We start from the raw sequence: 14,503 nt of genomic DNA, 5'->3' as shown, positions 1-14,503 counted from the left end.
GGGAGAGCTTTGCCAGGGAAAAGTGAGATTAGGGAAGAGAACAAAAAAAGGAAGAAAAATGAGGTTTCCAGTTCCGCTAAAAATTCATTCATTCATTCAACAAATAGTTATGGAACACTCACCATTTTCCAAAGACTATGCAGCGCTGGGTTAGCGACAAATAAAAAACAGCTTGGCTTTTGAGGAGTAGAAACTGTCGTGGGACTAACATAAAAAGGTGATAATATAACATAACAATTGTATCGATGCACATAGACCCAAGGGTATTATAGGGACATAGAGGACAGCACCAGACCTAGATTGAGGGCATCATCCAGACAGATACATGCTCTAATTTCTTTAAATCCAATGAGTTGAGTTACTCACTAAGAGAATATGAAGAAATACCTCATAGAACCAATAAAAAGATTGGTGGCACAGTAAGCTTGGGTGATTGATGTTGGAGACCATCGATTTTGGTGGTAACAGTCTGCAAAGTTGTATACTTTTCTTCTGCAGCACTCAGCTGCCTGGATGTAAAAAGCAGACATGGATTGTAATTCTGATCTGAGTTTTATTGGGCAGATGCTGCAGAAGGGCTTTTTTGGAAAGGGAATTGGGTGTCATTGACAGTTCTGACGACCAACTAGGGGTTTGAAACTGGGTAGAGAAAGGAAGAGACTGATAGACTGTGGGGAAGCAAAAACCCAAGTACCTAGATATGTAGGCTGTAAGCTGTCAATAAGCAAGTGAGTTAGGAGCGAGCACGAGAGAGAGAGTTGGAGGCTAGGAGACTTATTCGTCCACTCGTCAAGTGTCTGCTGAGTGTCTCCAATGTCCAGGTAGTGTTCTAGTGCTGGGAGTATACCATGAACAATCCTAATTGGGAGGAGAAGACAATAAACAACAATAATAATAATACACAAGTCAATTATGTAATATGTTCAAAGGTTTTAAGTACTATGGTGGGATGGGAAAGGAGAGAATAGAGCAGGATAAAAAGGATTCAGAATTCTGGGGGAATAGTATAATTTTAAATGGGTTGTCATCACAGCCCTGCTTGAGAAAGTAACATTTGAACAAGAAATCAAGGGAGAAAGAGAATGAGCCACGCAGACACGTGGATTGAAATATTCTAGGCAGAGAGAACAGCCACTTCAAAGCCTGGTGCTTTCAGTGCCTGGTGCTTTCAAGCAACAGCAGGGATGCCGTGTGGCTGGAGTGGAGTGGGCATGGGAAGAAGTAGGAAATTAGGTAGTGAAATAACGGGGACCAAATGTGTAAATTTTGTAGACCCTGGTAAAGATTGGCTTTTCCTCTCACAAATGGAGAGCCATTGTGGGATTTTGAGCAGAGAAGTGACATGATCTGATTTGTCTTTAATGGATCACACTGGCTGCTATGTTGAAAATAGACTTTCAGGAAGTTCCAGGGTAGAAGCAGGGAGACCAGCGAGGAGGCTGTTGCAATAATCCAAATGAGAAATGCAGAGTAAGACTTTGATCAGGTGGTGGCAGCAGAGGTGGTGAGAAGTAGTTGCATTATTTCAAGGATAGAGCCAACAAGATTTCACAACAGATCAAATGTGGGTGGTGAGCTAGAGTCAGGATGACTCCAAGGTTTTTTGATCCAAGCAAACGGAAAGATGGACTTGCCATTATCTGAATGGGGGAAGAATGTGGGAAGTTAAGGGAGAAGATTAGGGGTTACATTTTGGATGGATTGTAGTCAAAGAGTGTGATATTGGTGTTCATTCCTGAGGTGGATCCATTCTGAAAGATCTTGAGATCCAGGGTGTAACTTGAGGATGGGTGTCTCTCTGAAGTGGAATAAAGTGAAGTCATTATGATTAAAGAATCTAGAACTCTGGAGGTTGAAAGGTTAATGAAATCCCCTAGGATAGTCTACTAGGATGGTGGCCCAGGCGGGGGAGGAAGGAGCAGGGCCAGCCCTTACAATAGAGAGTGTAAATGCAAATGGCTAGAGGTCACATTAATATTAGTTTGAGGTGTGCAGAATTTGAATTGGGTTCAGATTGATTAATACATTAGAAATAAGTAAAAGACAGCAAAAGATCAGATTTACTGAAGCACATCACGTAACATGATAAAGATGTTTGGAGTTTTTTTTAATTTTAGATAGATTTATAATCCCATTGTAGCATGGATCAAAAACAGTTGATTGAAAATCAATTTTCACAATTTAAATCTTAATCATTTTATTAAAAAGATTTTTAGACAGACATTTATATTTGGTTTTAAATATGTTAAAACTCAGTATCAATTCATGCAGCATTTTAGAAAACATGGTCCTGTGACATCTTAGGAAAGTTTACAGTTAGTCACAGCACACCAAGAAGTACCTTCTGCCCCACTTTCAGGCCACTTTCCAAGCTCAATAACTCCAAATATTGCTAGACATCCGAGTTCAGAAACCAATTTTTAATAAATATTTTTAAAACATCATAGCATTGAGCTGGTGGATGACACTTAAGTGTCTGTGAATTCACTGAAGACTATTGAAATGATAATCCAGGGTTATACAGGGCCTGCAGCTGTAGATGGGTATTTATCTAGATGTATTGAGAACTTACTTGAGAATAGAAAAATCAAGAACGCTCTTGCCTTAGATTTCCAGTCAAAAATGAAGAGGAGGTAATAATGAAATAACTACATAATACTTAAAAAAAAAAACCAAAAACTCACCTTGTTTCTGACTGCTGCTAACCCAATCCAGGCTTTTAATGTTCATAAATGGAACACAAGCAGTCTAGATGGTACTGGCTATTTATAATCAAGTATACAATACTTAAGTCTACTTGCTTTGTGGAAATTATGTGTGTTTGTGGCTGATTAAAATATTCAACTCTGTAGGCATTATCTTTAGTTCAATAGAAAAATATAAATGACATTGGTGGTTTAATTCCTACCAAAGTGGCAAAGACAGTCTCCAGACATACATAATTCACCTGCTGAATTGGAGATGATTCACCTTTCAGTGACTTCACAGGTGTTAACATGGCCAGACAAAATAGAGAAATCATCTTCTATTCATTTTTTTTCCCTGAGGTGAGTTTTCAGTAAAATTGTTCAGGAAAAATATCAAAATATACATATATAAGTCCATAGCATGTCAATTTGAACAATGAATTAACATCAATATCTGAGATGCGAAAGCTATATAATATATATTTTGTCAAAAATTACTAAATTGAGCTCCTCCTAACTACATCAGAAAGGCAAGGAATTCTAGGTCAAGATTTCGTGCAGTACAGCATCACTCAAAGAAAACCTGATTGCACGATGGTGTTCAAATAAAATGGATCCAAGAAGAATTAAGAGAGAAACCTACCCATCAGCGACCTAGACAAAATAGACACGCGGCTGTGAACCCCAGGCAGTTGCTTGGTGAGGAGGTTACCACGTGAGATATTTGTGGCTTATGTGTAGGAACACGGTAGTGGCCATGGGGAAGAAGGACCTCGGTTATTGGTCTCGCAGGAGCCGGCTCCCTGCGTTTGCCACTCACTACCCAAGCTCTGACTGCGCTGAGTCGCCAGCCCCAGGTTGGCTGTGCCCTCTGTTCTAAGTCGGCGTCAGCACTGCTCTCTTTAATGGGTTGCTTTTCTTTAAAAAGAAAAATGCCTTGTGAAGCTGTTGGTTAGCATCGTTCTTCCTTCCGTAGTTAATATTCGCCACATATTCTCTTTTCTTATGTGGAGAAACAAAGAAACCAAGGAGGAGCACTCCCTGCAAGTCCGCAGATTGGAGGCATTGAGACGGAGGAGGCAGACCTGAATGAATAAGTGGATATGGTAGAATAGAGCTTAAATTTTGATGCAAGAGACTTAAGGAAAGCAATAGAAAATTGTTCTTTATACATGCAGCTCTTTTGCTAAGTGATAAAGGTATATTAGAACAGAAAAAAAAAAAACAACAACAGGTGTTATAGAGAGCTGAAGGTTACACCAAAAATCTGAAAAGTAATATTTTTGCACTTCCTTAGAGTTTTCCAAGAGTTTTGTCACACACCTCATTTGATCCTCACAATAACCTGTGGGGTAGATACAAAAGATATTATCTCTGTTTTACTGATGAAGAAACAGAGTTCGAAGTCACCCAGCTGCAAATGGCAGAGCCAGCATTCCCACCTGTCACACCTGGTTCATTGCTCCTAACATGACTGTATCCTGGATAAACACACTGGCAGGAAGGGAGAATTAGAGAAAACTCAGAGGGACTTTGAAACAAGAAGTAAGAGAACTTGGCAATTGATTGTGTACATCTGATAAACAGAAGAAGGAAAAGGTGATTGCTAGGTTTCTAAAACCTGGAAAAGGAAGATGGTGAGATTATAATATCATAAATTAATGTTCGCAACATGCCTGCCATGTGCCAAGCACTTTGCCATACTGCCACAATAAATCCTCATAATTCTTTGGGGAGTTGGGAGGTATTATTATTATTATTTTCATTTTACAAAGGGTGTACATAAAAGTTGGTCTGCCTTTTAGAAAGAGAAAAAAATCCTCTTTCCAAGATGAGGTTACACTCAACTGGATTCACTGGCCTATGGTGACAGTACTTGTGGCCTGTGCCCTGGGGCGGTTGTTGAGTCTTCTTGTGTGCACAGAGGTATTGCACTACCAGCCACAAAGTAACCAAACTGGGCCCCTGGTGGTTATGACCTTTGTAGACCCAGTACCGTCAAACTGCTTGTTTAATGCCTCCTAGGTACTTTGCCTGTCATTAAAATAGGCTGCACTAAATGGAAGGTTTTGCCTTGGTCCTGGCCTTTGAGGTGGTTGGCCAAGTAATCAAAAGACATAGATAAGAATGCTTTCCTTCTTAGTTATTATTTAAAAATAAAAGTATAACAAATATATCCCTGATATATAATCATCAAATGACTATTAGTAAAAATGTTGCATTTATGGAGAGTATACTATTTAGACCAAAATTCTTAAATATAATTGCGTGCCTTCTCGATACTTGTTACTTTTAATTAATCATTATCAGTCACTGCCCGGTGCAAGCCCAATCTTCCCCTTAACTTACCCAGTTCCACTCTTAAACCTCTGTTGCTGTGCAAGGTTTGTCTGAGACCCTGGCCATCCATGTCTCCCTCTCACCTTCAAACTGCTCTCTAACCTCATTTACAACTACTCAGGAAAGACCTGTCCCCAATTTCCTGCTTCTGATCCCTGCTTGCTCTTTCTCTCCTGGTCAAGTAGAAAGAGGAAAACAATTTACATAAAAGGTGAATAGTGTATGCAGAAAATCCGAGCCCTTTTCCAAATTGCCATTTACCTTACAGCTCATTTCTAAAGGCTCCAAACCGTCTCTCTGGGTATCTACCTGCTGGCTATTTATTCACTCAGTGCCATGTAGCAGTCCCTTAGCAACCACAGACTTCATGCATAAAATTCTAACTCTGATGCCACCTGCTTGTAGGTAGTCAGCCTTCTTTTAAAAGACTTGAAGTTATACAAGAAGAAGTGCCAGAATTTCATTCTTTTTGCAAATAAATTTAAATAAATCATAAGTTTTCACAGGGCTGCAAAGTGGTTTCTCCCCAGGGGCCCTTCACTCAGAGGCTGCGTTGGAGACTGCGCTGGTGGGGAAGTTTCGATCTTGCAGGTCACTGGCCCCAGGGCAAAGGGCCCTGGCTGTGTCCTTCTCCCTGATCCCCTCTAGGATTGTGAAGATGTCCAGCCCCAATCTGAACATTGTGACTTTACTGGGCAGTTGTCTGACTTATAGCAGTGCTTACCTCTTTGGGATTCAAGATGTTTCAGTGGGGAGCTCAATGGAAACACTCATTCAGGTAGGTAAAATTTTTAAATTTGGTTGTGAATATAATGCTAAAATTTTAATGATTTTTTTTAAAAGTGTCTAATTGAAGTTAAAAGTTTTGATGATTTTTTAAACCAGCTGCTTCTGTGGGTGGGAGTTAGCTTTATCCTTGGTGTGGGCACTGTTAGAGGCAATCCCTGAACACTTGGTGAGGACCCCCCTTCCACCCCCTGCCTTCTTGTGGAACCAAGGCTTTGCAGATCAGAATGTGCAGGAGCCAAAAGTTCCTCTTCATGACTCTTGCTTCTGTCCCCTTCCACCGGTAGATAAGACTGTCCATGCTATGCATCGGGACCTCCCTCGTGTTTGGACCCATTCTGGGAAAGAGCTGGCGACTCTACAAGGTGTTTACCCAGAGGGTCCCGGACAAGAGAGTGGTGAGTAGGCAGCAAGTACACAATGCGTGGTTGCAGATGGCAGCTCCACTATTGATTAAAAGCTAGAAAAGCTTGTGAAGGTTTCTGGGCCTCGCTCCTTTTAGGACATCTGAAGTTCTTGCTCCTCACTTGAAACCTTGGAGTTGTGTGGCCTCATAAAGCCTCAGGCCTGGAGGGCTGGGGGTCAGTGCTGTCGGAGAACAGGTCTTTGAACCTGGGCTCTGCTCCTGCAGGTGTGTAAGCTGGCCAGTCCCCGGTGCTGGGGTGAGAGCAAGATACCCAGAGGGACTGTTGCTTGGCACAGGGGTGAGCTGGAAGTGGAGGGAGACAGGGTGATTGCAGAAGCTATAGCAAGCAAGCGGAGTTATTTCCCTCTGTGGAGCCTAATTCTTTTCTATGTAGAAGGCACTTCTCTGTACTGAGAAGGGTGTGCCTAGAGCAGTGAGCAAGGGAGATCACACCCATCTGGCAGATAGAATCAACCCTAGAAGTTATGTGGCAGCCAGATCACCTCTGTGGTCCCCAGTACTGGTCCATGGCCTGTTAGGAACCGGGCTGTGCATCGTCGCCTGAGCTCCCCACCCCCACGCCCCAACCCTGGTTTGTGGAAAAAATGTCTTCCATGAAACTGATGAACTGGGCCACACAGCAGGAGGTGAGTGGCAGGCCAGCCAGTGAAGCTTCATCCATGAAATCAGTCCCTGGTGCCAAAAAGGCTGAGGACTGCTAAATGTCCCTGATATCAGGCATCAACTTAGCTACATTCCCCCATTTTATTAGTTAGTTTCCCTGATAGGACTGGCCAAACCGCAACACCTGACCATTGGCCTCTTTGGCTGCACGCCCAAAGGTTGCCCAGACCTAATCTATCATTGAGTTGGTGTTTACTTCTCTGGAACGATGGGATTTTTTTTTTAAGCAGATGTTATTGAATCATGGGATATACTTACCAATAGCTCAGCTCTGAATAACCATACATATGAAGAAGATTGTCTAAAAGGACAAAAATATTCATCCATCCCTCTAGAACACTGATTGCTTTTTTTAAAATAGCTTTTTTGAGGTATAATTGACATGTAATGAACTGTATATGATTTGATAAATTTTGACATGCATATATACCCATGAAACAAGCTGTATAATGAACATACCTATCATCCCCAAAAGCTTCCCCATGCCCTCTCCTGTCCAATCTTTACGTCCTCCCCCAACCCCTTCCTGACCTCAGGAACCCATTGATTTGCTTTCTGTCACTATAGATTAGTTTCCATTCTCCATACTTTTATGTAAATGGAATAATATAATATGCACTCTTTTTTTGTCTGGCTTATTTAACTCACATAATTATTTTATGAATATTATCATTATGTATCCATGTTGTGTGCACCAGTAGTTGTTTCTTTGTTAGTGCTGAGTAGTATTCCAATGTGTAGACACATTTGCTTATCTCTTCAACCTGTTGGTGGATGTTTGGGTTGTTTCCAGTTTGAGGCTATTAAAAATAAAGTTTCTATGAACATTCACATACAAGTCTTTGTGTAAATGCATGCTTTCATTTCTCTTGGGAAAAAACCTAAGAGTAGAATGGTTGGATCATATGGTAAGCGTATATTTAACTTTTTGAGAAACTGCCAGACTCCTTTCCAAAGTGGTTGTACCATTCTATTAATACATTCCTACCAGCAGTGCATGAGAGTCAATTTCCTACACATCCTTGCCAACATTTGATTTGATCAGTCTTTTTCATTTTAGCTATTCTAATAGATACATGTAGTAGTATCTCATTGTGGTTTTAATTTGCATTTCCTTAATGCAATGTTAAGCATCTTTTCTTACACATATTTGCCATCCATATATCTTCGCTGGTGAAATGACTATTCAAATCTTTTGCCCATTTTTTTTTTCTTTTTTGAGACAGAGTCTCGCTTTGTTGCCCAGGCTAGAGTGAGTGCCGTGGCATCAGCCCAGCTCACAGCAACCTCAAACTCCTGGGCTCAAGCAATCCTCCTGCCTCAGCCTCCCGAGTAGCTGGGACTACAGGCATGCGCCACCATGCCCGGCTGATTTTTTCCATATATATTAGTTGGCCAATTAATTTCTTTCTATTTATAGTAGAGACGGGGTCTCACTCTTGCTCATGCCCATTTTTTTAAATTGGTTTTTTGTTTTCTTATTATTGAGTTTTGAGAGTTTCTTTTTTAATATTCTAGATACAAGCCCTTTATCAGATAAATGATTTGCAAAGATGTTCTTCCAGTTTGTCTTTTCTTTTAATTTGCTTAAGTGTCTTTCAAAAAGAAGACATTTCTAATTTTGATGAAGTCCAGTTTACCAATGTGTTCTTTATGGATCATGATTTTGTTATTATATTTCAGAAACTTTTCCCTCACTGAAGGCCCCAAAAGGCTTTCTCCCGTGTCTAAACTTCTGGAAGTTTAGAATTTTAGTTTTTGCATTTAGGCCTATGATCCATTTAAGTTAATTTTGGAATATGGTGGGATGTATTGATCGACTTTGTGGTATTTACTTTTAAATATGTTATAAGCCTTATACAATTTTTATTATTTTTGTTTAAATAATCAATTATCTTTTAGAGATATTTAAATAATGAAAATTAATTATGTATTTTTCCATGTAGTTACCATTTTCAGTGCTTTTTTTTTTTTTTGCCACCTAATACTTTTATCCAATACTAAATCAAGCTTGAGGCAAGACATTGAATGGACAATACTTGAATGGGAAGATAATAACTTCCTTCCTTGATAGGTAATCTGTAGCCATCAGAGTTCAGTTATTTGATGGCTTGGGAAGCCGTGTTCCTTGAGTTTTCCTTTCTGACCTGAAGGGTCTTGCTACTGATGGACAATAATTCTCAAAGTTCCTTATTTTCAAGCTCTAATTGGGCTAGCTTTTCCTGAATCTTACAAAATTGGTCATCATCCACCTGAACTACTTTCCTCGTCACTTCTCCCATTTCACAGACGCTGTCAGTCTGACTCAATTTCTGCAGCATGAGACTGGTGAGCTTTCAGGGCTGGTTCAGCATCCATGGCTCTTTTAGCAACCATTAACTGTAACATCTGTTTCTGGTACTTGCTCTTGATGAGTTCCAGTGCACCCTGGTGTTCCTCCAAGGAAACCCACGGCTCTCTGTTTTCCTGCTACAAGTCTCTAATCTGTGTGTTCTCTTGGGACTGCAGAATGTGAGGTTTGTATTTGGACATGTCCTTCATATCAGATGCATCTTCTTGATACTGGTCTGGAAGCACAGTGCCCGCCTCCCATGTAGCTGCCACCAGCTAGTGCAGGGCCTCAGACTGATCCACTAGCGACTTGGAGGCTGCGTCACGCATGCCCCCGCCGCAGCTTCTCTGGCAGCGTCTTGGCATCTGTCAGGGTCTTTTCAATGGTGCAGCTTATAGCAGTGGCACGGCCCCTGTCCCACCAGTGCTCTTAATTTCCTGTATAGATCCGAAATTTTGTCTGATGTAATTTTCCTTTTGCCTGAAGGATATCTAACACTCTAGTGTGGGTGTGCTAGTGCTGAATTCTTTCAGCTTTTAGCTTTTGAGTGTCTGAAAAAAGTCTTTGTTTTGCCTTTGTTTCTGCAAGATATATTGCTGGGTATAGAATTCTAGATTGAGGTTTTCTTTTTTTTTTTTCTTTCAGTACTTTGAAGATGTTCCCACACTGTCTTCTTCCTTGGCCTTGTATCTGATGAGAAGTCTGATGTCTTTCTTATCTTTGTTCCTCTACATATAATGTGTCTTTTTTCACTGTTTGAAGATTTCCTCTTTATATGGTTTTGAACAGTTTGGTTAGGCCACTGATTTGTTTTTATCTTACAGACACCTTGAATCATGTAACTGGTTGTGCTTCTTTCTTTTACTGGTTGTCAACAGCTCAGATCCACACTTCCCCCCGATTAATGAATGCTGCACACACTCCTCACCTGAGTCTTTATTATGATAAAGGCTTATTTTTCCTTATTTTCTCTCCTTTCTGATATTTTTCAAGGCTTTAATCCTGTCACATTATATATTTTTCTTAATTTTATTTTTGTAGTAAAAAAATAACACATTCTCTTTATATTAACTCAAATACAGACAGTCCCCAACTTATGATGGTTTGACTTAAAATTTTTGAACTTTACAATGGTGCAAAAGCAATTTGTTTTATAAGACACCTTGAATCCTTTGTGGAAAAATGTGGGATATGAAAAAGTTAAATAAATGGACATGCTTATTACTAATAATGATATCAACATAGAAGTCATTGCAAATGTTCAGTGTCTGTTTCCTCTTTGATGGGTGGATTCACAGCTCCTTGGGAGGGCTGACCCCAGAGCCTATAGCTCAGAGAACATGGGACGCTCTAGCCCTTGTAAGATATAGCCAGCAAACAAGGGGAAGTTCTGACCTTGACTCTTTTGCAGATTATCAAAGACCTGCAGTTGCTGGGACTGGTGGTAGGCCTGGTGATGGCTGATGTGATCCTGCTCGTGACCTGGGTGCTGACTGACCCCATCCAGTGCCTCCAGATCCTCAGCGTCAGCATGACGGTGAGGGGCCCAACCCCTCAGGAATCTAACTCATGGACTGGCCTGGTCTCTGTGGGTACACAGGGGTCTTCCTTGAAACAAGAAGATAAAGGACTCTAGAGGAAGGAGAGTCAGCAGCCGGGGCGACCATGAGCGCCTTCCCTGGGTCTGCAGGGTGTGCTGCCGCGCCCACTGCCCCTCCCACCCAAGTGTCTCTCCGTGGGCCTCCACTGAGATGTCAGCACACTGGGATCTGGAAGTTATCTCTGCTTCCACATTATCAATAATGATAATTTTCCACCATGAGCAGTTGCCTTCCCCTAATTACTAAAAGTAGAGATAGCTTTTGGAGGTGGTCTTTGGAGCCAGTCAGCCCTGGTTCAAATCCCAGCCCTGCCAAGCTCACCAGCCATGTGACCTTGGGAAAGTTATTTAACCTCTCCAAGTCTCTGTTTCCTCATAGGTAAAATGGAGATAATAATACTACCTATTTCACAGGGCTGTGATGAACATTAAGTGAAACAATGCAAGTAAAGGACTTAACTGTGCCCAGTACATAGTGCTCAATGAATAGGAACTATTGTATGTCTCCAACCTCACAAGAAGCTGAGGAATACAAGGGAATCATGGCATTGCAATGTTCATGTTTAAAGTTTCGACTGTTGGCAAACAGCAGGTCCATGATGAAATAGTTTGTAATTTTGCTGTGGCACTAATTTGAATCACCGTGGTGGCAGAGCACGTGACTGAGGAGTGAGCCCACTGCCAGCAGGCATGCACACCTCAGCCCGACTTTGTCTTTTCCTTCAACTCAGTCACTCTCATCCAGTCTCTAATGGAGTCACCTCCATCTTACAGTTTTTACGTCCTGAAAGGGAAATCATGTGCTGTAGCGGAGTTCACGCTCCAGGATGTTCACAGAGATCTGCTGTGTGTTCCTGGTAACTGCGGGCACCCTCAGCCCTAACTCAGCCTTCCTCCTAGGTGACAGGGAGAGACGTGTCCTGCTCTTTGACCAGCACCCAATTCTGTGCTTCCCGGTACTCCGATGTCTGGATTGCTCTCGTTTGGGGTTGCAAGGTAGGTAGCCACGTCTCCCTGGGATGCAATCTGTCACCAACAAAATGGATATGAAGAGGGAATCACAGGAATTAATGAGGTGATGTCTACAAAGAATCTTGAACTCCGAGGAGAACTCTGCTGATGCATAAACCTCAAAGCCATGACTCTTTTTATTTTCCTACTTTTGGTTTGAGGGAGGGTCACTTTTCCAACTCTTTGGACTCCCTCATTCAGTCCTTCCCCAAAACATCTGCAATTCTCACAGTTTCTCCCATTTCTTGGTCTGTTTTTTTAATGGATTTAGCAATATCAGTTTTCTTCCCAGCTCCCCTGCAAGGTGAGTCCTGAGGAGACATTTGACCTAGCTTAATTTGTTCTCCTAAGTGCCCTTATTATGTGTGTTCCTTCAAGATTTGGGTCAAGGTATTCCTGCTATCTTTCACCCACCTGACTTTCTTGCTCCAGTTGGAAGCAGTGCTGGCTCTGAGACAGATGGCAACGTTCATGGTGTCCTTTGAGGGGTTCCCACTGTCTCAAAGTGTCTCCCATACTGCACCAAATCTCCCATCATTAGACTCTTTTGTCTCTGTTAGATGGGGAGAAGTAGGATATTATTTCCAGAGGGTACAGGATAGCTGCACAGGTCATCAGAATAGGACAGCTAGTTTTCAGCCTAGAGGGACAGAGAACTGGCTCTGAGGGGTATAGGCAGGCCTGTTTCAAGGAACAGGGCCAGCCCTACGTGGTGGGAGTCTGCCTGTTGACTATCAGGGCAGGGAGGACTGGTTGGTTGACTGAAGGCGGAGGAGGCGGCGTGTTTGTAGAAATAGATGGCCTTTAGAGGTAAACTCGACCCACTCCACCACTAGGAAAGTCTTAGAAGTGGTGGCTTCTGAGGAGCAGGCCTGGGGCTGGGCAGGACAAGGGCAGGGAAATGTTGTTTTATAACTTATGTGTGTAAGTTACTCTGATAGAAATGTTTTTAAGAGAAGACTCTTGGAAATGAACAGCTCTTGATCACCAGTATCTTGTTCATGGTTAAGAAAATGAGCTTCAGAATGTGACAGACAGACGGGGTTTGGATTCTGACTCAGGCCCTTCCTAGCTGACCCAGACTCTCACTGAATGAACCTCACTGAGCCTCAGTTCCCTCGTTGTAAAATGGGCCCCCTCATTTTACAAGATGATGCCCCCTCAGAGCCACTCTAGATTTCTAAGTAGTTCATGCATGTTAAGGGTTTCAGCCCTCCTGGCCCATAGCAAGAGCTCAATAAATGTTACATATTATTATTGTTGTTCTTCTGCTGCCCCCAGGCAGTACTCTCTTCCTTTCTTGAGTCCCTGTAGAAGAACATTTCCTCCCCAGCCCAGAGACCTAGCATGTCCTCCACAGCAGCTCATTTTGTGACTCAATTTGATTTATTTTCTCCATTGCCTTTTATATACTCCCATTTCCATTTTATTTCACTGGAATGTCTCTCTGCAGGACAAAGAAGGAAAAGAGTGCTGAGCATCAGGAAACTTACTGAGCCAGACCCCATTGGCTCCCTGACCAGTGAGGCACCCCTGGGGAGGACCCCAATCTCCACATTAAGTTCTGAGGCCCCCACCTGAGCCTGTCGCCGCCCTGCCTCCCACTTTTCAGCAGTTAAGGCAAATGACACGCAAGGGTCAGATAAGATTTACTCAAAGAGGAGCCGTGGATGTGTAGAGACTTTATTCATACTTATTCCTCTTTCAACAAGAATTTTAATGGAATTAAAATCTTTAAATGGAATCCTATTTGAACATTTCAAAATCATAGAATTAATTTCATTCGCATTTGATTAAATTACCGATGATCCAGCTCTGCTGAATACCGCCTGATGGCGTCAGTTACCCAAAAGCCAGGCCCCACTGGCCTCCTGACTTATGTCCTCTGGTTGTTGCAGATCTCAGCGTGGCCCCATTTGGCCCTCTGGCCCCATGTGGGACACCAGGGCACCTGTAGGCATCTCTGCCATGCTGACTCCTTCCCTCCTGGCACAGCCATTTCTCCAAAATCTTATCTTTAGGGCCATCTCTGCAGGTGGAGTTGGCCAGGTTGTATGATTTCAGGGTCACCAGCAGGTGTCCTGCTGATTCCTGACCTCACTTTCTTTGTTAGGTCTCCCTCTGAAAACCAGGGTCCCCACCCCAACCTGGTCGCCCATGGCGTCTTCACATTCTGTGTTATGAGCATGGACATTTGTGTGCTTAGCTTAAATCTACCTACCAGACTGGGTGCCTTAAAAGCCAGGACCGGGACGTCTTCTTTGTAGCACTGTTTTCTGCCCTACACTTTGTGTCACACTTTGCACATAGTCAGAAAGGGGAACATATGTTGAACTTAGATATTGTGTATTATTGATTAAAACTTTGATTTCTGGGAGAGGCAGCACTTTAAGGGTGCTGTGAGATATTTTTTCCTTAGTACAAATGAGAACGCTGAGAGCAGGTTTATATTCATGGGAGAGAGGAAAGAATAGGGCCCTGGGATCCTTGTGGTGGGGGCAGGGAATGTCATACAGAGGGTGAAAAGTATAGATGGGGCTTTTGCTGCCTGTGCCTTCCCCATAGTTTTGCCTAGGTCTCAGCCTGTCTTTGTTCTCTTTTTTCACCCTTCATCTCCCGTGAACACCCACTGGCACAGAGCCGCTGCTAGCCTATCA

At 42.4% G+C, this 14,503-nt stretch overlaps 1 protein-coding gene and 1 pseudogene across 1 annotated transcript in view; one reads left to right on the top strand and one right to left on the bottom strand.

The window, feature by feature from the left end:
* Positions 1-14,503, top strand: part of GPR156 (G protein-coupled receptor 156) — an 87,686-nt gene that overhangs the window by 58,814 nt on the left and 14,369 nt on the right. The window contains exons 4-7 of the mRNA XM_012780562.3: positions 5,676-5,805; positions 6,101-6,211; positions 10,647-10,772; positions 11,736-11,831. Of these exons, the coding sequence (XP_012636016.2) occupies positions 5,676-5,805; positions 6,101-6,211; positions 10,647-10,772; positions 11,736-11,831 (463 nt within the window). The remainder of the gene's footprint in view (positions 1-5,675; positions 5,806-6,100; positions 6,212-10,646; positions 10,773-11,735; positions 11,832-14,503) is intronic.
* LOC105879745 (suppressor of IKBKE 1 pseudogene) lies at positions 9,003-10,487 on the bottom strand (annotated as a pseudogene).

This window comes from Microcebus murinus, chromosome 1, assembly GCF_040939455.1.
Source record: "Microcebus murinus isolate Inina chromosome 1, M.murinus_Inina_mat1.0, whole genome shotgun sequence".
In the NCBI taxonomy this organism is placed as follows: Eukaryota; Metazoa; Chordata; class Mammalia; order Primates; family Cheirogaleidae; genus Microcebus; species Microcebus murinus.
Note: the sequence above shows the minus strand (reverse complement) of the source record. Positions and strands in the feature narration are given on the sequence as shown.